This window comes from Scomber scombrus, chromosome 13, assembly GCF_963691925.1.
Source record: "Scomber scombrus chromosome 13, fScoSco1.1, whole genome shotgun sequence".
Lineage (NCBI taxonomy): Eukaryota > Metazoa > Chordata > Actinopteri > Scombriformes > Scombridae > Scomber > Scomber scombrus.
The window spans coordinates 25404105-25427741 of NC_084982.1; the positions used below are offsets into that span (position 1 = coordinate 25404105).

At 39.9% G+C, this 23637-nt stretch overlaps 1 protein-coding gene across 2 annotated transcripts in view; it reads right to left on the reverse strand.

The window, feature by feature from the left end:
- Positions 1 to 23637, reverse strand: part of tns1b (tensin 1b) — a 154902-nt gene that overhangs the window by 39256 nt on the left and 92009 nt on the right. For both annotated transcript variants that reach the window (XM_062431420.1, XM_062431419.1), the window contains exons 5-14: positions 21973 to 22014; positions 16305 to 16354; positions 12224 to 12395; positions 11022 to 11072; positions 10707 to 10829; positions 8561 to 8625; positions 7369 to 7452; positions 5414 to 5526; positions 5210 to 5270; positions 3061 to 3136 (exon numbers count right to left, since the gene is read on the reverse strand). In XM_062431420.1, coding sequence (XP_062287404.1) covers positions 3061 to 3136; positions 5210 to 5270; positions 5414 to 5526; positions 7369 to 7452; positions 8561 to 8625; positions 10707 to 10829; positions 11022 to 11072; positions 12224 to 12395; positions 16305 to 16354; positions 21973 to 22014 — 837 coding nt within the window. The remainder of the gene's footprint in view (positions 1 to 3060; positions 3137 to 5209; positions 5271 to 5413; positions 5527 to 7368; positions 7453 to 8560; positions 8626 to 10706; positions 10830 to 11021; positions 11073 to 12223; positions 12396 to 16304; positions 16355 to 21972; positions 22015 to 23637) is intronic.

Here is a 23637-nt window from a genome sequence, read left to right on the forward strand (position 1 = left end):
CTCAATAAAGATTTTCCTCTGTGATTATCATTTTCATCTAACCGTTGACTAATTACTAATTTTTTGGCACTCATTTCATCCACAACTCAATTCAGCTGCACAAACATACACCAGTACAGTTTGAAATGCAAGAGCACACTCCATGCTGACTAATGTCTCCTCCATTTGACCGTAAAGGCCACAGTTCACATTCTCTGTGTTATCTGAATAATAATGAGCATCAGCAGGCAACGGCTCAGTCAGACCATGCATTCAGCAGAATCCATTAGTCTGTCTTAAATAAAGGATGAGATATGAGCCCAGCTCTGACGGCCAAAACGGAACAGCCTCGAGCATACAGTAAGTGCTCCTTTGAAATTCCTCAAGCTGAAATTATGACCCTGAGGACATCTCATGGATAATATTATGGCCTGAATGACAGCAGAGGCAGAAACTTTGCTGATGTGCGCAGTTCTTCTGCTTCAACTACATGCAAAAACTAAAGTTGATCTATTCACCGGTGCCACTTTATTGAGGATCGTTTTTCTTCATTTTAGCAAGAACAAATGGAGCACATGTGATTTTGTAAAAATCCCCAAAAATATCTTTCTATAAATAGAAAGATCTCTCGCTAAAAGTACTAAAAATATCAATCTGACATGCCAACTTTCCTTTAAATGATTATGTCATGTTGAAATAGTACCTTATGTTTCCAAAACGTTTTTGTGGAAAGAAAGTACATTTTCCATTTTGACGTCATAGTTTCCAGAAAACATATTGTGTGCTAATGAGGGTCTATAAACTGAGGTATGGGATCCAAGCCAACTGTCTTCCCCCAGGTTTTTATGGCCCTATTTCTTCTGTGAATGGATACTATAAACTGCTGCAGCACATGTATTCAACACATACACACAGCGTCAGATTGGAAAAACTAACAGGATTCCCTTATTACTAATAAACAATACAAGTCAGTGTATCCTCTGTGCATTTCATACAGCTGTTCTCATTGGCAGCCTATGCTATTCATCATTTAACATCTCTTAATTTTTCTTTCTCTCTGGGATAATTTAAACACTGGAAAAAGTAAGGCATTAAACTTTCTCTTTTATTGGATTCACACTCAGGAGTTCACCCTGTGACAAGAGAGATAATGCTTCCAGTTTCTTGTGTTCTAGTTAAAAGATAAGTTCAGGTTTTTTTCAAGACAGTCTTAATGCAATACTATCGTGCACATATGCTGTTACATTTCCTACTCACCACTCTGACCCTGCAGCTATTCTCTCAGAACTTGACTACACTGTAGGAAATGGGGGCCAAAATCCACAGCTCTCGTTTTGTGCAAAAAAAAAAAAAGCTTTCCAAAGTTCAGCTAAAGGTAAAATGAAGCTTTAGCTGTCTCAGTTGCATACATTGAGTCAGTATCTTCTAAAGTCACCATCTGTTTAGAACAAAAGGACTGAATTTTCCTCGCTGAGCTGTGGCGGAGGGATACATTGTGGTAGTTGCGTGTAAGTCTGTTGAAGTTATCCAGTTTTTACAACTCAAGACGTGCTCAGAGAAAAATTTGAAGTGACTTTTTTTTTCTTTAAAAGATCTGATATTTTTGCAGTCTGTGTTTTTGGACACTAATATTTTGGTAACATCACTCCGACTCCTGAGCGTTTTGGGGTCGGTCGCCAGATGTTCTTGCCGTCATCCAGACCACATCGGCTTGCTCCTGCTTCTGTGCCTGACATAGAATATGGCATATCTCTGGTTCACTCTCTAACATGTGAGTACAAGTTGGTTCCTGCAACAAATCTGCATAAAAATACTATAAAAGTATCTCTCTCTGCCGCAGCTTGGCAAGGCACACCCCAGGGAAACAAGAAGAGGAAGAGAATTTTGTTTTAAACAGGGTCTAACTTTGGAATTAATCTACTCAATTTAGCTAACTGAGACTGCTGAAGCATCATATTAATGTCAGCTGAACTTTGGAGTGCATATTTGCACAGAACGCAGGCTGTGGATTTTGGCCCCCATTTCTTACAGTGTAGTCAACTTTGGAGAGAATCGCACAGGGTTTGTTACAGCGAGCAAGGCCCATTTCCACATTAATAGCACTATTACTAGCAGTATTATATTAATACAGACTTGAACCTACTCTTTTGCTGTAATCTATCAGCAGGCACGAGCTACTGTATTATTATATCTCAACTCAACTCAACTTTATTTATATAGCACTTTAAAACAACCACAGCTGAAACAAAGTGCTGTACATAAATAGATAAAACAACACAGGAACATAAAACAATTAAAAATAAATACATACTAAAATAATTGTTTAATTAAAAAGTATAACTAAAAACAAACCATAAAGCACTAAAACAGGAGCAGAGTCTCATGCACAGTTGAAAGCCAAGGAATAAAAATGGGTTTTAAGACGAGTTTTAAAAATGGACAGTGAGGAAGCTAGTCTGATATTTAGAGGAAGCTTGTTCCACAATTTAGAAGCGGAAACAGAAAATGCTCTTTTCTCTCTGAGCTTCCGCTTTGACCTCGGTACCTCCAGGAGCAGCAGATCAGCTGACCTGAGGCACCGAGCAGGAGCGTGGGGGTGAAGGAGCTCAGAGAGGTGAAGCGGGGCCAGACCATTTAAAGATTTAAAAACAAATAAAAGAATCTTAAAATGGACTCTAAAGTGCACAGGCAGCCAGTGGAGGGAGGCCAGGATGGGAGTTATGTGTTCTCTCTTACGTACTCCAGTTAAGAGCCGAGCGGCTGCATTTTGCACCAACTGGAGACGTGCGATGGAGGACTGACTGACTCCGAAATAAAGTGCATTACAGTAATCCAGCCGAGATGTGATGAAGGCATGGATTACTGTTTCAAAGTGCTGCTGTGCGAAGAAAGGCTTCACCTTTGCCAGCTGTCTAATGTGAAAAAAGCTGGACTTCACCACAGCACTAATTTGCCGATCCAATTTAAAATCACTGTCCATCTTAAAACCCAAGTTTGAGACTGTTGGCTTTAAATAATCTGCCAAAGGGCCCAAGTCAACAGGAGGGGGTTCACAAGGGCCACTATCTATGCCATTCTTACCAGGATGTCCCCTTTCAGAAGAAGACCAGGTTCGATGGTGATACAGATGCTCGTCTGGCTGTCCCCCTGAACATTACTGCAAAGGAAAAAAAACACGTTAGATAAAAAAAGGCTACTATCCCTGTCACTGCTGTGAATATTCTTTTGCTAACCCTTACATACTGGTCAGGTTCAAATTTGACTCATTTTACATTTTAGAGCTGTAAAAACACCCTATACACGTCTTTTAGGTGCACTTTTCCTAATGTGACCCAGAATATACCAAAAAAATACATCATATTTTTATTTTTGTGCAGCTGAAATACATTTTTGTTGATGCAAATGTCCAAATATGACATTCAAAAAACACCATTCAAACATGTTATATTCTTTATACAGTGATTGTGACTGTCTTTTTTCCATAGATAAAAATGTATGAATGTGAATTGGTGTGGAGACTAATTATGAACAGTTTGTAAGGGTTAAATCCAATATCATGATTTTGGTTGTCTGGTATAACCGTGTGCACTTTATGTATATCATCTACTAACAATCCCTTATTTTCCTTAACAGTGGCCATCAAAGAACATGACTGCAGTACAGAGCTGGACTCATTTTGGGCATTAGTGTCTACACGATTGTCTTTCTGGTAGAGTAGGATCAAAGGGTGGAGAGTGCTAATAGGGAGCATGTGAGAGAAAGTGGGATGGAATGTGACTTTAAGGCTTTAAGTAGTTGACAGTCTGGAAGTATATGTGCTGATTATTTCACACTTAGTTATTGTGTAAGCTGTTAGTGCGTTTATAGTGTTAACACTATTGTAAGAGTGACAAAAACAAGCTTTGCTATGTATAGCAGTAACTTTAAAACACTTCATAACCACTTCATATATAAATCAGGAGGAGAACAAAGCAAAGAATGAGACAAATGGAATCAGACAGGTTTAAGTTGCACTAATCAATGAAACTACTTTGTGCAATGTAAAAGTTTAACTAAACCCACAGGGAATTATCACAGAATTCTGCAGTTCACCTAAGATTTTTAGCATATTTCATCTCATTGTTCAGGTTTTACAGCCCAGAAACTCTCCTCTCATCAACCTGGTTTCTATTCGCAGCAGGCAGCTGTTTTTCAGTAATAAATCTAAAACACCCACTGTGCTCTTCAGTACCTGCCCAGCACCAAACAACAGACCATGTTAGCAACTAGCTCACAACATATACACCAACTTCATAAGGTAATAATAAGATGCTGGGTTTTAAGCTTCAATCAATAAATGCAGCTTTAAGCAACATTTAGTGCCATGATATACTGTATATCATAAACTGACATATTTACACTGTGCCTTTAACTTTGTACTGAATTGAAACTTTTCTTCAACTACTAATCCAGTCAGCCATTTTCCTGTTTTTTTATGTATAGAACTCAATGATCTCATCAACATGTATTATGATTATTTATTATATATTTATTACTATTGTTTTTTTTAATTGCTTTTGTACTTATTATTTATTGTACTTTATTCTTTTTATTGATGCTCTTCCATTTTTTCTGTCCTTTACACTTTGCTGCTGCAATACTGCAAATTTCCCCATCGTGGGACTAATAAAGGAACATCTTATTTTATCTTATCTTATCTTACTATATATGTGGATGACAGTTACTTTTTGCAGCTTTCCTGCTCTTCACACTGAGATATTGCAATCAATGTCTGTATTGCATGTAAACCATAATACTTTGTAAATTCACTGCAAATGTTCTTTCCAGCTCTCTCCTCTAACGTCCTCTCCTACCAAAACAACAACAGAAAGCCATGGAATCCATTGTTTCCTGTCTAGCCCTGGGAACCAGCAGGGGGCCTCTGGCAGGGAAGCTCTGCAGGCGTCCACACAGATGCCTGTTTGCCTGTTTCATTGGCTCCCCGATCACAATAACACTTGAAGCGACTCTTGTTTCCCTACTTTAGGGAAACAAGAGCCTGCAGCATACAATAACGCGAGGGCAGCACAGAGTGCAAACTGGCAAGTTTGTGTGTGCATATTGGGGGGCAGGAGAGTTCGAGGAGAGGCTATAAAGGAAAATCAGGGTTTTTTATTATTGAGCCATTACGAGTTCACTATCCCTGGAATCTTGTAAAAGCATTTGAGTGTGAGTGTGTTTTAAGACTTACTAGATCCCAGATGTGTAGACGGGCTGCATGGCCTGGTAGATTTTTAGAAAAGGACGACAACCTGGAGAACAATTCAAAAAAGAGAAGGTCAAAAGTAAATAATGTATGTGTGTGTGTGTGTGTGTGTAAATGCTCACCCATGTGCATATGTGAACATACAGTAAGTGTGCATGCATGTGTATATATTCTGTGCATGACACTCACCTCCTTTAGACTCAAAGTTTGGAATGCCGTGCATGATGACATGGTGAAGGAACAGGGGTTTGTTGTTGATCTTGATGTGTCCGGAGAGCAAGCCGCTGAAATACTCCACATACCTGAGTTGAACAGAGGAAAGGAATAAGAGATGATAGCGCTACTCTGTCTCTTTCAGTCAAATTGAATCATGATTGTTAATGTTTTACAACAAACAGATGAAGGTTTAATCCTGTGTTCATCACTATAAAGAGACACAATCTTTGGCTATGACCTCAACATGTCAACCATGCTAAAAGAGCCAACCTTGATTAAATGCACTCTTTTTATCACAGAAATGGTGACAACTGTGTCCTGAGTACTTTTTGATTTCTTACATTGCTGTTGGTATAATTATACTGGTTTTTACACTACATTAGCATGAATACATTTTGTTGCTGCAAAATAAATCTGTCTTGCAAGGTGTGCATATTTAGTCTCAATGAGAAATCTCTGATAACTCCCCTGTGTGTTACCTGCTGAGTATGAAACTGCAAATACAAAGTCAGACAGGATTCAGCAGCTAAACAGTGATGTTATTCCCTCTGGAGTTGATGGAGGCCAAAACGAGAGGTAAAAAGATGAATGATCTGCTGGATGTATAAATTGTCTGTAAAAATTCTCAGTCATCCACGTCATGCAAGGAGGGTTGAATCGAGTGCAACTGGACGTCATGGTTGTAGATACTCTCCTAGAGATCATTGATACCTCTTGGTTCATTAGTGTTCCTGGCCGTTATAACGACACTTGTTAGAGTCATCGGAGTCGCCTGAAGCCAAGTGTAAACAATGTATCTCCATGTTACTGTCCACTGATTTAATGCATTCTGTGAAGGATTGCACTCAAAACCCAGGAAGTGCAAAGATTGGACTTAAAACCCAGGAAGTGCAATCCTTCACACAAGACAATTAACTAAGTGAAGAGTAACATCAAGTTCACACGAGAGGACGTCAGGAACAATAGCTTGGCTTTGACCAAGATATGGAGTGCAAACACCTTAAGGATGCACTTAAGGCTTGTGGATACCCCGACCGGATCTTTGAGAAAACAGCCAAACGATCCAGGAAGAACACCAACACTTTGAGTGGTGAAGGAAAGAAGAATAAACACGATAACATCGTCATTCCATGCGTGTTTGGAGTATCTGCCAAATTCAAGAGGGCTTTAACAAACACCCTCTAACAGCATCCCTGTGTTGTTCAAACCCAGCAACACACTAAGACAGAAACTGGTCCAACCCAAAAGACCACACACCCAAACACAAGAAAAGCAGTCCAATGCAGTGAGGAATGCGCTGACTTGTATTTCGGGAAAACTCAACGAACATAAAAGAAACACATGGCTCAACGCAGGAGGGCCAACTACACCTGAAAGATAAGGGACACTCTTTTGAAGACAACAGCATATTTTAGAAAGGGACAACAGATGTTTTAAAAGGGGAGTGAAGGAGGCTGTTTACGTCAAATTAGAGAAACCATCCCTCAACAGAGGAGGAGGGCTACAACACCACTTATACCCCACTTACAATGCTTTCCTTTCATCAGTTCCCAGGAGACTTAACAACCATTCACATTTGGCCTCATGTGACAACTCCAACCACTGTCGTTACAACAGCCAGGAGCACTGACAAACCAAGTGGTATCAATGACGTTGATAATGACTCCAAAAGAGGTTAAATACCTGGGACTCCCCGTCAGTCAATTAGAACTGAATAAGCCCCTTCAATACAATCAAGCAGTCAACTTGCCCTGCATCCAACCCTTCACTGGTCACCTGCGTTGTTTAACTAGTTTAAAGTGTATTCACTGCTCTGAGAATAAATGAATGTAGCTATTTTTAGTTTAAGGAAAGACAGAGATTTCTTTGTGAAACAGTTCACTATGGGGTCAAAATCATACTCAGACAACAAGTGAGGAAAAACTGACCTTTTCTGAGAAGGCTGACCAACAGGAAGCACTTTGTCTTCATAGAAGCGCTTCATGGCAAACCTGTCCAGGGCCTGGTCAGCACTGCATTCGAACAGAAAAGTATGGTGATCACATATTTCATTTACTTTTATTTCTAGTGTTTTCAATGCATATATACTGCACGTTATTTCATGTATATAATACGGTGCATCTGTGTGCATCCTTAGCGTTCGTGCCATTATGGAGCCTGATAATAATCAGAGGAAACAGGAAAAACAACCGCAGTAATCATGCCATGTCAGACATCTTAAAAGTCTGCATGCCATCACTGGAGTAGAAAATTATAGTAATGCATATGTATGTTTTGTGCAAAAGCAGTCATTCAACGTTCTTAATGTCAGACATTACACCACAAAAAACTGGATTAGAATTGATTAGATAACAAGCTGCAATTGACATAATACATAACGATCAGGAGTAATAGATGTTATATAATACATTCTGGATCATGTGTGTGTAGATATGTAGATATTCATAATGTTTCATGAATTATTATCTACTATTATCTGATGGTTGTCTACAGGTCAGACAACAATGGTCTAATTCTGCAAGACCTCTACGCACATAGTAAAACATCTTTAAATTGACCAATCAGTTCTCTTTCAGAAACAACAGGGAGTCAGGCGCTCCTCTGTTTACATCTCCTTCAGTTTTGCAGCTGAATGTCATTCTATTTCAGCCTATCCAAGAATAAACCCAATGAAAATAAATAAAAAGCTGGCACTTATAATTTGGGCCTTATGATCCAGCGACTCTCTAAGCTAACGCAGTGCTTGCTGCTCATAATTATTATATTAAACACTTTTTTCCTTGGATATCTCCAAATAAAAGTGTTGTTCTTCAGTCTCATGTTGCACCACTCCTACTTCTGCTCATCACATCTCTGGCTGTTCTTCAGATGTGGGCTACAGTCTTGTGATGAACAATGCTAGCCTGTCTAAGTTTTTCCACTCATGTCTCTTCCTCATTTAGGCCCCCCACCACCCTGTCCCAATTTTTCACCACTTCTATTTTTATGTTTACAGAAATATTACAGATTCATCTTCATGCTCCGTCTTTCTCCCTTTCTTTCTGACTTTCTTTCCTCTCCTCTCCCAAAACTGTGCTGCCACATAACTCTTTGTAGCTGTAGGTGCTATTATACACCTACCTGGCAGATATGTTGCTGTAATGCATGTAGGCCGCCACCACCACTCCAGTTCTGCCTCGATTGCCCTGAAAAGAAATCAAGCAAGCAAGAGTAAACTACAGATATTATCTTCATGGTCATGATGGTGTCCTGAGAACACATTTTTACACATCTTTGCAACATTGAATTGTCTTTTAATGGGATTATAGAGGTAGTCATTTTATCCTTGTGTTGATTTCTTTCTAAACTTTGATGACGTTGAACAGTCTGGGGCTGTAAAGTGATTTGTTATTGCACTTCTATACAGCTGCTAGACTCACAAGAGACAGATTAAATCGAGAATGGTTAAAATTGATGTAACAGAGGCTGATGTATCTTGAGTTTTAGTCCCTAGTAATGGGTCAAATTCCAGAAACACTGGATCCTACATTCCCCACTGTGCAGCGTGATCTAATGGACGGATGGTAGAGATGGGAAAGATTTCCATGTTTACGACTTGCTTGTGCTCATGTCATCAGACAACTCAAGATGGTTGTACATTGGGATTGTATAGTTGTCATATGGAGGTTAAAAATACAGTTAGCAATAGCAATATAGCACTATGTCCACATTGAACCCTTCGTTCAAGATAATTAATCCCAATTTTGAGGGCATTTATTTCAGGCACTTATGTATTATTTAGTGCCAAGTAGGATATTTTGAAACAATCCTAGTTGTAATTTGTGATGTGATGACGTAAACGCTATTTTCAAGTTGGAAACAAGTAACTAGGATAATGCAGATATTCAAAGTTCAATGTCAAAGAAAGAATGTGTTGTCATTCTCTCCATATATAATGACAATTGTTTCCTTCAGTGCTAATGTGCACAATAAGAACAGATAAAGTAAAAACAGAAAACAAGGAAAATGGCAATTACCGCTAAGTGTGATTATCGTTGAGTAAAGTGCAAAGGATGAGAAACAGAACGCAGTATTAGATCTTCCCTGCCTGGTAAATGTCCACTTTCTTTTTCTCTTAAACTCCATGACCCCAGCGTGTAACACTGACTCACTGTTATATATTTAAAGTGACATCATGATCACGGTCATTATCCCAGATTATAGACAGCTTCTCCAGAGCCACAGAGGACATTATTACCACTGGTTTCACAGGCTGGACTCACTACTACTAAACTGACCATGACGTGTAAAAGAGCTTCTTTAAAGTTTAGATAAAGTTTTTATTTTTATATTAGTAATATCATTTAAAAAAAATAAAAAAACGTGACCTGTAATTTGTATGGTCAAAAAAAATTGGCTGTGCATGTCTAACCATATGGATATGGATGCATTCATTTTACATTTCTATGCATTTTTAAATTAAGGATCGCTGTGAAGGATAAGTGTGTTCCGCATTATAAATACTCCTGCTGCTTAAACAGCGTGGAGCCCAGTGGAAATGATTTGTGGACATGTGGAAACCCAACACAGCCTGCTTCCTTAGTGACCACCACAACTTCCAAGCCCACACTCTCATCACCAGCGTTACTCAACTCACAGAAAAATAACAACTGTTGTTATAGCAGCCGTCTCGTTCCCCTGTGGAGAAATCTTGGAATGAGGCAGAGAGGTTTAGGATCCCAAACTTAATTCTTGTGTTGCAAAGCACAATCAGGAACACACTGGGGTTAATGTGAAAATGATTAGGTATTACATATGGGAAATCGGCCTAGTAGATGTATTTAGATATACTTTTTATGATTTGTGTCGGGATACTTAGGGGCCAGACAAGTGTGGCTTCCCACAAGAGTATAATGTGATGCAAGTAAGTTTGGGCAAAGCCAGGAAAATATTTGTCAATTCAGTCTTTATGGTATTGTTAAGGGTAAAGGATAAACCTAAGTAGCTATGATGAGCAGAGTTTTTTTCACCCTAATTGTGTCTTCCTGAGCCGCATCCAGCGCAACCCAACCCAAACTAGCAGACAGAGACATACTTTGGCAAGCAAAACACTCCACCCTGAATGTCAGTTTTTCACTCAGGGAGAGCATCATTACAGATAATAACGCTAAGAAACAGCTGCAGCCTCAGGGGAAGGAGCGGCCCCAAGAAGAGCCTGAGAGCACCCTCTACTGTCTGGAGATAAATGTCCCGTTCTCACAGCATCGTTTTTGTCTCTCAGCCTCACCTTGTTGTGTATAACCACCACGTTGTGGCTGTCGGCACTCAGCCAGGTGTCCATAGCTTTGCAGATGCTGCAGATTTTGTCCAGGGCAGGGGCATGGTGGTCAGGCCAGCCAAAGTCCAACACCTGGGAGAGGAGGAGAGAATGATTCATCAGAGACTTGTGGTCATTGGTGGGAGAAGAGAGGAAAGGAGAGGAGAGGAGAGGAGAGGAGAGGAGAGGAGAGGAGAGGAGAGGAGAGGAGAGGAGAGGAGAGGAGAGGAGAGGAGAGGAGAGGAGAGGAGAGGAGAGGAGAGGAGAGGAGAGTTCCAGGTTTACCTTTGGATTAAGTTCGCTGATGTCGTAACGCTTCTCACTGAGATTGAAGAGCTGAGGAAAAATACAGACCATTATTACATTAAATATTGAAATATTGACAAAGAAGGGGAACTACATTTAGTTATATATATGATTTCAGGCTAATGTTTAATCTTTAATATCAGATATCATTCTATTCCTGCTCCTGTTAGTCACTGCTACTATTCCTTCAAGCTGTTCTCACAGAGCACTTATGCAGTTTACAAATGATAATGGTGGCAGGTTTCCCACTATGTTTCACAAATACATGAGAAAATAAACATGAAGAAGATTGATGAGTTTGGCAACGTCATCTCAGATAAACTTACAAAATCAGAGCATCAGATTGCCACTAATGTAAGCCAAGACTGTGAGACAGTAGTTATTAGCGTCAGGGATCATGTCACAGTGGATGTATCAGTCCTGAAAGGCAGCATTTTAACCTAATCCCACATAATAATATAGTTATCTACTGCTATACTAACTGATTAATTAAGTAAATGACACTGGAATACAACTGTACTAGCACAAGTTAGTTTAGTGTGCTAATGAGCAGACAAGCGTGCTATTTGAATGTGCTTTTTAGATAAAACACATCCCACCAAACATTTTAAAAGCTTTGGACTATTTTGTGGAGAAATGAAGAGAAATCCAAACTCTACAAAACTTCCATGCATAGTTACGGTTGCTTAGCTGTGATTGGACAATTGCCGTTTGGGGAAAGGGTTTAGTAAAGGTCAGTTCCTGACATTTTGCTACGGGTATTCCACAGAGATCTATAATAAGACAATGTACTATTCACTATTTATATACATATAGTTGTTTCTCACACATTCACACTACAGGAGGTGCTGAGAAAGTCCTAAAACTGCAGCAAAGCTCAACACTCTTAAAGTTCAGTACCAGAACAAACAGTAGCAAATAGTATCAGATGTATACAGAGATACAGATGTTACATAAATGGGTTTGCTGTGTGAACGTGTGTGCGTCAACGTGTGGTTGGAAAGCGAGGGAGATCAGCTGATGATCCGCTGATCTTGGCATGCTCTAATGACTTCCTCTTCCTGCCTGAGCAAACGCCATTTCCTCCATTTTTTCCCTTGTTTTTTGTGTGTTTTTTGTTTTGTGAAAGATAATTGCTATAATCCTGCTAGAATCATCCACATGTACACAGGAAACTGTACCAGGTAGTTGTGGCCATGTTTGGAGCGCAGCATGGATGCGACCTCACGCAGGTTGGCAGCGTAGCTCTGCTCCTCCACGCTGCTGGGGAAGGAGACGGAGATGATCCTCTCTGTGATGTAGATCAGGTCCAGCTCGTAGCTCTCATCCAGGGCCTGCAGCAGACTTACGCTCCTGTCAGAGAAACAAGGATGCATTTATACTTCAATGTGACAACTCAAGCTGCTGCAATGCACTTTTGCTTGTCAGTAGCCCCACTGTGCAAAAAACAAAAACCGATGTGGACGGCTGGACTGCAGGAGCTGTTAGAAGGAATTTAATTCCCAGAAGTAATGCAGCACATGTGATTTATACACACGTGCTTGTGTTTTTCAAGCCAGGTATTGTGTGATCACTTTAACTGAGACGTAACCAGGACGAGAGTGCCTAAATGCTTAAAGTTGGTGAGTTCAGCTTTATCTGGATAGCATTTTAATTTAATATAAAAAAAATCTGTCTATGACTTCCTCGAAAGGGAGAGGGGTTTTCTGTGTATTACCTCACCTAACCCCATAATATGAGCAAACAGGGAAAATCAACCACAACTCGATTAAAGGAGAAAAATGATTCCCTCTTTCACAATAAGTGGAATTTTCTTTGGTGTGGTTATAAAGGTCTATAGTTGATCCATCATCTCCAATATTGTTGTCTAAAAATCTTCCACTGTAAAATTTTAATTAAGATGATGTCATTGCCTTGTGATTCATACTAGTGATTTCACTGCTATTGGTATTTTTCAGATTTTCTCTCAGGTTAGTCTGTAATTTAACCGCTCTGTGGTTCCACATCTAAAGTGCCACAAAAAATATAAAAATAATTCTGGGGCCAAAGCAGTGACTGCTTACTTCATCTGCAAACTTTGCTACACTCGAAGTCCCGAATGTCCAAAATGGAGCAATACATTTGAGTTTCAGCTGAACACACACAGCACAACGGTCTTCTTTGAGCCTGCAAGGAACAAATATCCTAATATGGAGATAGTAATACACCACATAAATACCATATCCACTATGACATCATTGAATCCCAGAGGGGTGCAAGTTTTCTTCCAAAAGTTTAAGCCCTCCCCACTGCATTGAACACATGTTGTGTTGTTTCACTTTGGCTGTCTGACGGGGGAAACAGAGCGGCATTTGGGTAGACTTTATGTGACATGTTGTTCCAGCAAGTCCGTTTTTTTTCTAAAGTCAAATAGGGTCAAAACGTGTTGAAGAAAAAAAGGAGACTAAGATAAAATGAGATGTAAGGGAGATGAACACTCCACCCTGAAGAAGACAGTCACTTACTGTTGATTCATCGCTTTGTCTGCGTTGTATTTTCCAACAAACTTCAAAAGACAAATGACTGATTTCTTATTTTGAAATGAACCATTCCTTCATGTGAATGAGTTAATCTTGTCTTTCTCAGAACTTGCGCATTTGAAAATGTCTACAGAAACCATAAAGCGTTGGAGTGAGTGAAATATCTGAGCGTGCAGGGTGAGATGAAGGGGTGTCTGGATCCTTAGCACCCAGACTGCAGCATATTTCCCACATTTGTCAGCTGTGAGTAGCCTCTGAGGAAATTGCTCATACGTCTGGGTGAGAAGAAAGCCCCAGCTTTACTATACAAATATTGTAACCTGCCCTCCACTGTACATCTGGACCCACTTAGAACTTGCTTACTGGAAGTTTTTTTTATCACTATAGCGATAGACGAGAAATTGATATGTCACATATGTTTGCTCACATGTGCTTCTTCTGAAGATTGTCTTTCTATGTTTGTGATCTGCCGAATCTTTTTATTATTATTTGTTTTACTTGCATCTCTCTCTCTCTCTCTCTCTCTCTCTCTCTCATTCTTTCTGTCCATTCCCCATGTTTCATAGTTTTTCATTATCTTGTCTGTTTCTCTGTCTGCCTGGCTGTTTCTGTCTCCTCTCTCTACATATGTATGTCTTTCGCCTCTGGGTGCAGTCAGAGCCAATATAGACCTGTGGTTTGGTGCCGTTCCAGATCCACCAGCATGCACTGCCCGGCCGAGCGCCAACCTGCTTCTCATCAGCTGAAAAGATGAAGCGATTGCTCTTTTTCTGCATATCGCGTTTGACGAATGACGCATTATCTCCACACGCTCAATTTCATTGCTGCAGTGATCTCATTTGTGCATTTGGACAAACACCAACTCTGAACCGTGAATGTTTTATCAGGAAACAAGAGACATTTGGCTGTGAGAAAAATCTCGCCAGATATTTCTTAGTAATGAAAGTGAACAACGAGCACTTCTGTCTCTCCTGCTTAAAATTGTAAGAGCCCTCCTTGATCCCAGTCAGTGATAAATTAAATTGATTGAGTTAGAACTTACTTTTTACGTCTTTTTTTTTTTATAATCACCGTAATCTTATTTATCAATTTAGACGTTGTGGTAAAGGTTAACTCAAAGTTTTCACTTAAAGCTGCATTAACCATTCTTTCTGTTAACAATGGACCAATTGACTATATGTAATGTAAAAAGAGACAATTTATACTGATGAACCAACAGAGAATTATCATCTAACTCTAACTCAAGAGCTCAGAAGTTAGCTTTTAGCCTCTTTTAGCTAATTGTTTTGGATTTATACCCCACAACATCTCAACACCACTTCCAGCCACAGCAGGCAGCCCTACCTGCCGAGCTCCAAACAGCAGGAAGAAAAGTTTAACGACACATAGAGACACATTTTGAGGCCTGTTAATTTGGTATCCTAGAGTTTGAAGTATATAATGTTACACCAAGTAACAAATGATGCCTATGCACTCTCATATTTTATGCTCTATTTAAGTCTAGCTTTTTATGTTCTTTCTCTCTTTCTATTTTTCTGTACTTTGTTTTATTTTTATTATAATTGGGTTCTTTTTTTTTAAATTATATATAGTATATATATAGTATGTTTTTATGCTTTCAATTCTTACTGTTAAATGCTTGTTTTTATGTAAAGCACATTGAGTTGCCCCTGGGTATGAAATGTGCTATATAAATAAAGCTGCCTTGCCTTTATGTTACCAGGAACTCCCATGAACACGATACCTAAAAACAGTATCTTAGCTCCACACATTTACAAGCAGAAATCTAAATTCAGTTTTTGCAATGTATTGATGTACAACTAGAAGTCATACAACTTGAAAAATGAAAAAAAGGAGGCTTATAGTATATTTATCAAATAAACAACAATGCCACTAGTCATTTTAATTTATCTGCCTTTGTAGGAATGTAAATAAGTCTGTTTGGACCCACTAGTTTGATTGTATATCTTCCACCAGCCAGCAGATTTCATCAGATAAATGTTGAAGTTATGCACTTCTACAAAGCCTTTGGTTTTTTCTTTATATGGATGAATCTATTCATGGATGGATTCACACATATTCCACATGTGCTGTTGATAGTGATAATGTGTCAGGTGTTTAACTGTTTTAATAACCTTGTATCAACTCTCTGATTCACTGTGCAAGAATGAAATGTCACTCAAGCTTTGGCAGTTCAACACGAACTGTTGCCGTGTTACGTTTTGCACATTAATTACACAACTGACAACATCTGTGACTCCCTAAGGACAAGGGGTGAGAGGGGCTGACACCAGATATCTTTTTGTCCAACAAAACAGTGTGAGGTCCAGTTCAGTTGCAGGACATGTTGTCTCACTAATTCCCTTGGTAAGAGCAGAAAATATCATATCACATCAAAACTATTCAAATCAAAAGCTTCATATCTTAAGCTGATAGTGATAGAGAATTTATGACGTTGTGGTTTATCTTTTCACCTTCTTCCAAATCTTTTTGTACTTTTAGAAAAAAAAAAACATCAGCTGAGATTAGTTCCTAAAATAAGTCAACAAATACAGTCCAATAAGCCGAATTAAGCCTTTTAAGGGAAAGTTTGGAGAAGAGAAGAGAAGAGAAGAGAAGAGAAGAGAAGAGAAGAGAAGAGAAGAGAAGAGAAGAGAAGAGAAGAGAAGAGAAGAGAAGAGAAGAGAAGAGAAGAGAAGAGAAGAGAAGAGAAGAGAAGAGAAGAGAAGAGAAGACCTCCTACCTCGATGGTCTGCGCCGTGACTCCATGCTCTTTGAGGATTTTGTTGAGCCCTGTAAAACACAGAGAATAACATGACATCTTTATCATTGTTCTATCCCACTTTTCATTACAATACCGCTTTAAAAAAAAAAGTAAATAAAATGAAAAGAACATTAAATGATACTGTGATTTCGACAATGGTGCTTGGTCTTGAGTTTGGCACCAATGGTTCTACAGTCTATACGAAACCTTTTTTTGATGGTGAGTTTATCTGCGATGAGCTGTGATTTATTGTTTGTAAATGAAACCAAGATGCCTTATATGGATATTGCAAGTCCAATCTTATTCTTATTCTTATTAAAAAGGTTTCTTAGTTTCATTTTAGATAATAATTATGATAGAAATCGTATTTTCTCTCTGTGAACGGACACTTCAGAGTCACAACATGTTCTTCCTGAGTGTCTAACTAAATCTTCAACACAGGAATATTCAATACGGCTGACATAAGCTTGAACAAGGCTCAATGTAGATGAAGTAACCTGTTCCAGTGCTATGATGTAATACAATACAAGCAACTGTACCTAAAAATAGACCTTTACACGCCCAAATTCTGCTCCACTTAACATTGTAAGGCCCCTTTACACACTACATGCCAAGTGCCTATATGAACCTTGTGATGGAATATCCTTTATAATACTTTGCAGCTCCATGTGAGGATAAGAGTTTCACATGGCATCCTCACAATGCAAAGCAGAGAGGCCCTTACAGAGGAAGTGCGACTGAAGGTGATTGACTGTGTTTGGCTCCACTATGCCTGGCATGCCTCGCCTCCCCCTCAAACCAGCCCAAGGAGAGGGTCAAAGGGCATGTGGACTTGTCCACTCCCCTGTGGTGTTTGGGTCACATGTACACAGGAGGGGTTGTTATCCATCATCATCCATTAGATCAAACTGGCTGGCTAACCACCGGTGTCAAGAACACCACTTGCCGACTGAGGATGAGTTTCAGCCTGCTCCGACTCTCCTGACAGCTGACTGTCAACATGCACATTTAAAACCGAGACAACATCCAGTGTATTTGTGTGCACTTGTTGTTCATGGACCAGTTTACAAAGTCCCATTGGTAGAAAATAACAGAGAAACTACAGCTTGACAAAAAGCCAAACACACAAAGCAAATATAGCACAGAGTAAATAATAATTATTATGTATTATTAAAGTAATTCTGTAGAAATGAAGTCGGACCAACAGTGGTAAAAAGAATGTTTCTTAAAGTTGAGCTTTGATATAAAAAAGAGTTGCAGTGTCTTGCAAATATTGCAGGGAGTGGTTCAATTTGTTTAAGTTGCAAGTTCCTCGAGGGACTGAATGCATACAAATACTGATGACACAAACATGAGCAGACCAGACAATACAGTGTTTGCCTGTCTTCTATTCTTTCCTATACAGCCAGTTTATCTGACTAATTCAATGCATCGTGTCTTTGTTCCATCTTCCATCCCTCAGTGTTTATATAAATTCTGTGCTCCACCTGAGGTGACACAAAGCAAATCCCGCCTTTTTCAGTCTGTGATTTGACCTAAACGTTTCAATATGTTGCAAAGGGCTGTAAAGAGCAGAGTGTCGCCAGGAGAGGACAGAGATTAATGAGCAAAGAAACGGCCTAAAAGAAAGGGTCCAGACACAGGCGCAGACCATGAAGAGGGTTAAGAGCGCTTGTGTTGAGTGGGGCTCTGAGACTTATTGTGCATCAGAGTGAGAAAAAGCTCAAAGCGCTCTTAAATGGACCGCTGTGAGGTGATCAAAACGTCCTCAGATTTTTGAGTGGCAAGGTAAACGTGCCTGAGCAGCGCCGTCCGCCAGTTAGCCAGGCGCCAGCACACATGACGCGGTGCCACAACTGAACCAGCTTGCAAACAAAAAAACAAAAACATCTTAATTAGAGACCGTGAGAGACTTCTGACAAGCTGCCGATTGTATTGTGCTGTGGCGATGGTAGTTAATTCATAGTTTTTGCTTCAAATTAGTCTGGATTGGTGTGTAGAGCATTTTATGAGCCACAATATTCAAGTTAAAGTGCAGCCATCTGGGTAAATTAAAGCACTGCAACGAGGCTACGGCCAGTAATAAGAAAATGACTTTCACTGTGGTCACATTGAAGTTTTTGCTACATTAAAATATTCTCATGAGGTACCAGGATTATAATGAAATGTACTTAATTCATCATGAGTGTATTCATCACAGTTGTAGTATTTGTTAAGTATTTTAAGCAAGAAGTAAATAAGCAGCAGCAGAAATTATGAATGCATATATTACTTGAAGTTGTGAAGCAGATCAATATTAAAAAACATAAGTTCCTGAGCAGCACACTATTCACCCCCTGAGAACTGTTTCTCTCCCTTTGAGAACTTGGATTGGGAAGGAGGGGATGCAGGGAGGTAGCGGGTGAGGAGGAGGAGGAGGAAGAGGAGGAGGAGGTGGGAACTGGAGTGGGGGGTCCTGCAGGCCTGGTTCCAGATGAAAACCATCTGGGGAGGTTGACTTTACAAGCAGGCCATACAAATTAACCATCTGAGAAAGAGCGAGGCAGCGAAGGAGGGAGGGGGGGAAGGGCAAAAGACATCGAGGGGGGGGCTGGTAAAAGTCCGCGAAAGATACGAGAAAAACTATTCTATCACAAAGGAGTAATGGGGGGGAAAAAACAAGCACTGAAGAATCCAACATGAGAAAAGTAGAAGATCCGTGTTGACTACTTTCCAGGTGACCCTCCAGTTGTAAACACTAAATCCATCCAAAAAAAAAGAAAAAATCCAACCATTCGCCTCTCCATCACATCCTACCTTCCGGAAAAGGTAGCCCGTACTCCATCGCCATGCCCCCCTCAGAGAGGAGAGCCGCCTTCTCAAAGACCCTCCTCGGTTCATCTCTGGAGAGCTCTTTCTGTCTCTCACTGCTTTCTGACCGGCAGTGAAGTTTCCTCTGTGAAACCTCTCCCTTTTCTCTGACAGCGAAGGAGGAAACGGGCAAGAAGAAGAAGGGAAAAAAGAAAAAAAAAACCCAAGGGCTCTATTTTGGGCTAATGCCTGCAGTGGACCACTGCATGCTCTGGCTCACACCAGACTCCTCCACAGCACTTCTTGTCTCGTCCTTCTGTCCGCTCTGTGTTCCCTCTCTCCCTTTCTGTCTTTCCCTCTGTGCCTGTGTACCGGCCACCCTCCCCCTCCCACTCTGCCTCCCATCACGTTATCTCTCTCCCTATATTCAACTTTTCTCTCTCTCCCTCCCCTCTTTCTCATCTGGGTATGGATCTAAATTTCAACTGCAAAGCCTTCCTGTCTCTTTAGGCAAACATGTGGGTTTGATGCATGTTTGTACACACAAACACGCATGCATACATCAGCTGACTGAAGCTCTTTACCACTTTTCTGTCTTCAGTTCGTAAACCATGTGTGTGTGTGTGTGTGTGTAGTCATCTGTGGACTCCAGCTTTCACATTGAGACAGTTCTTGAACTGGCAGTTTCACAAATAACTTTTTCCTTGAAGACTTGAAGTATTGTAGATAGAATTAACATAGAGATATTACACTTAAAACTTCTTTTTTTAAGGTGCCACATGCTGCTTCTTTGCTAGACAGCAGAGCCTACATTTTATATCCAAGTAAAAGCTAAAATAAAACTAAATAGAAGTCAACAAAGCAAAGACAAACCAAGCGAAATATAAACTGATCCAGTGAAGCAAGAGAGACTCATGTAGTCATAAGACAAATCTTTTCAATGCTCTGAGGCAATGAGCCATGGCCAAACATCTCCCAGACGTCACATAGTTACCACGCAGCAAATGCCCATGACCAGACGGTAGCAGCTGCACATACGCACACACACACACGCGTGCACATAGATACACGCATGCATTCTCATCTAACAAAAGCATACTGTACAGACATGTGATCATGCAGTATGCGTGAAATCCAAACTCATTTAATCACACAGTTATAATGAGAGTGTGTTTCAGGCTCTGCCCCTCAGTTAAACTCCAGACCAAATTATGACCTAAGAGGTAAAAGTCATGAGCCATGCAAAGACTGTCTGATACGAAGCTCTCGCATGGAGGTGAGGCTCACAAGTCTGTGCTTCTATGAACACCAAGGAAATGCACTGTGAAAGAAAACTGAAGAATAACAAAGGAAATGCCAATAAAAGTAGCCACACACACACACACACAGACACACTAGTGCATGTGTTTATTTCTGTCCTTGTGGAGAAAGTGGGCACTTAGCTTTGGGTGGTAACTCCAAATCAGTTACTTGATCCTTCCTTTCCCAGACAAAATACAACTCACAGGAAGTTATGTCAGAGTCAAGTAGAGCCCAGTGAGTCCAAGGCAAACATGTATACTCTAATTTTTGTACATGTACAAAGACGTCACAGTAGATCCAAACCTCAGTGTTGCAACTTTGGCAATTCTTTTGCACACAACATCCACTGAAACGCTCGTATTGAGCATTACTTGTTCAAGGCACACAACGAAATGAATGTGCTTTGCAGGGGGCTGAATGTGACATTGATTTATTGAATAGCTTATATTCTCACAGCTGCAACACTTGCACATTTTAAGTGCTAAACTCAATGGTTTGACGAGCAATGTTGTCTCCTAGGAATTACGTCCACACTTACTGAAGTGCAAAGACAACATAATGCATGTGTATGAATTATGTTTTTTTTTCTCTCAACAAAATGAGAAAATGGTAATTAACTTATTTGGCAAATTGCTAAAATGTACTTAATACTTTTTTCCCCATCAAGATGTCCAATCTCGCAGCGCAATATCCTCTGAAAGAAACTGCAGCCTCATTAAATGTTTTATGGTTATGTTAAGGCACTGGCAGTACTTGATTAAAGTAAGAAAAAGATTGTGGTCTTGGGGGTTTTTTCTTCATTGTTTCATGAACTTCGGGCTCAAAATGTCTTCCTGACATCAGTTTAAAAGTTTCATGCATGGCGGGAGGAATAAATTGAAATCTTTGCATTACATTATGTTGCACTGACTAGTTTCCCTCCTCACAAGTCAGCAGCTAATCAGTGTCTGATGCGCTTTTGCACACAGTCATGGAAATAGATCCAGCAGGAACAGATTCAGCTGTTTGGTACAGCAGCCTGGCTTGACTCACAGCAGAGAAATCCCCTGTTTGGCTTGTAAGAGGTCTGAAGTCATCTTGTAAAAAAAGAAAAAAAAAATGCTGGTACTGTGTGTTTAATGTGAACATTAAATAAGTGGGTTTCTTTTTAAATGACATGAATATGGCAGTAAATTGGATTTGTAATATGGCAAGGCCAGTTCAGACAGATGACAGCAAACAAAGAATACTTCTTTTGGACTTTCATACTTCAGAGGGCAAAAGAAATAATGATTTATAGACTCTATAATGTATGAGGTATGGCTGAAGTTGTTCTATAAAGCATTAAAGTTTCAGCTGTTTGACGGTATATTTGCCATGTATGTAACCTGAAGAGCCTCAATCCACTCATAATGAATTCCTCTCCCGACATTAAATGCATGTGATCTGTCTGCAAATAATATAGAGATTAATGGGCTTTAATTCAATAATCTTAGCAAAGAGACGACTGGACCTGAGGAAAAAAACAATGAATGGAGAAGGGGAGGAAGTCATGCACACACAAGTTGTAACTCACCATGGTGTCTACATGTTTGAGAGGGAGGTCACTGCTCGGCGCCTGTTCAGAAAAGACAAAGGAGATGGAAAGTGACATCAATACCTGCAACACTTCATATCTCAAAATCTCACCACCAGCATGTTGCGTTAATGTCAAGTCACATCATCTTATGACATCTATGACATTTAAGCTTATGTTATGTTAAAGCTACACTCAGCGCCATTCTTTGCCCTAATGTGGCCTGAAGCAGAGTGGGGCTCCACCTTGAATGCGTGGGACCATCTATAATCCCTCTGTGCAAATATTTACACAGAGAGACAAGTCTGCTTCCATTAGCCAAGACCAGAGAGTCCATCCGTGGAACTCTCTTTTTTAATGCCATATACAGCTATGGACAGAGAGAGAGAGAAAGAGAGAGAGAGGATCGAGCCAACAGGGACAGAGGTGGAGAAAGAAAAGGAGGATAGAGAGAGAGAAAGAAAGAGGAAAAGAAAAAAGGGGTGTGTGGAGGGACAGTTGTGATAGGCTGAGAGACTGAGAGAGAAAAATAAGACAGACAGGCAAGCAAAAGGGCAAAGAGGGAGTGGCGACGAAGGTAAGGCGGGAGGTTCATGGCAGAGAGCAGAAGAGGAAAACATCAGAGCAACAAACCATGATGTCATGAGCTTGTGTGGGCTTGGCTAACCTCAGACTAACACACACACAGATGTTACCTACTAAATGAAGCATTGAGAAATCCTTCCAGGCAGTATCTAAATGTCAGTCAAATCTACATGTAGCAGTAAGGAAATTCAAAACTTTAGATATTTTACATGATATGTTATAAATGATGAATTCATCCACACTGAGAAGCAATAGAATAAGACCGAGTTGATCTTTTGTGATCTGATCTTGGAAGATCCTTGTCGTTATAGATCTTTCTGGGGCATATTATCATGGATTCCTGACTACTATGCCGCCATAGAAATTTGATTTGCACGTGGCAAAGAAAATGTTATCATGATTGGTAGAGATAGATATCGAACCTCAATTCTTTTTGAATGCCAAAATGTACATTCAAAGTATTTCCTAATCTGAACTGGGAATATATTATATTTTTAAGGAGGCAAAGCTCTGTATTAAAAGCTAGTACACTGAATAGTTGGATGGAAAAAAAGGAGTTAAGACATTTTAATTTATTTGATTTAAGGCAAAAAACAAAGCTTTGATATCAGTTCATGAAGTTGAGTACTATATGGTTAGTTTGGCTATTTGGGGGCACCAGAAAAAAAAGCTGTGTTATCATTACAGTTAAAATGATGTATTGATGTAACTGTTGCCTATTATTATACTTCCAGCAAACATAGAGCATCATTTGCAATCATTTAAAGACGTGTTCGTGTCCACTTAGTAAACATAAGTCCAATTTTCCCGCTTCTTTTAGCTCTGTTTTGGTCTTCTCCATCAAACTCCTGGGAAAAAAGATCTGGTTCTTTAGCTGCTAAAAGCTCCACATTACTCACCAGTACTAGTCGGTAACTTTGTCTGGCATAAAGTTTATTTATAGAGCTTTTTCATAAACAAAACAGCTGACTGCTGTGGCCGAATACAATGTTAGAGTGGTGAGACTGAACCAAAACAGTAAATTTGTGGGGCGGAAAACCACAATGAGCTAAAAGACGCTGTAAAGCTCAGTAGGGCTGA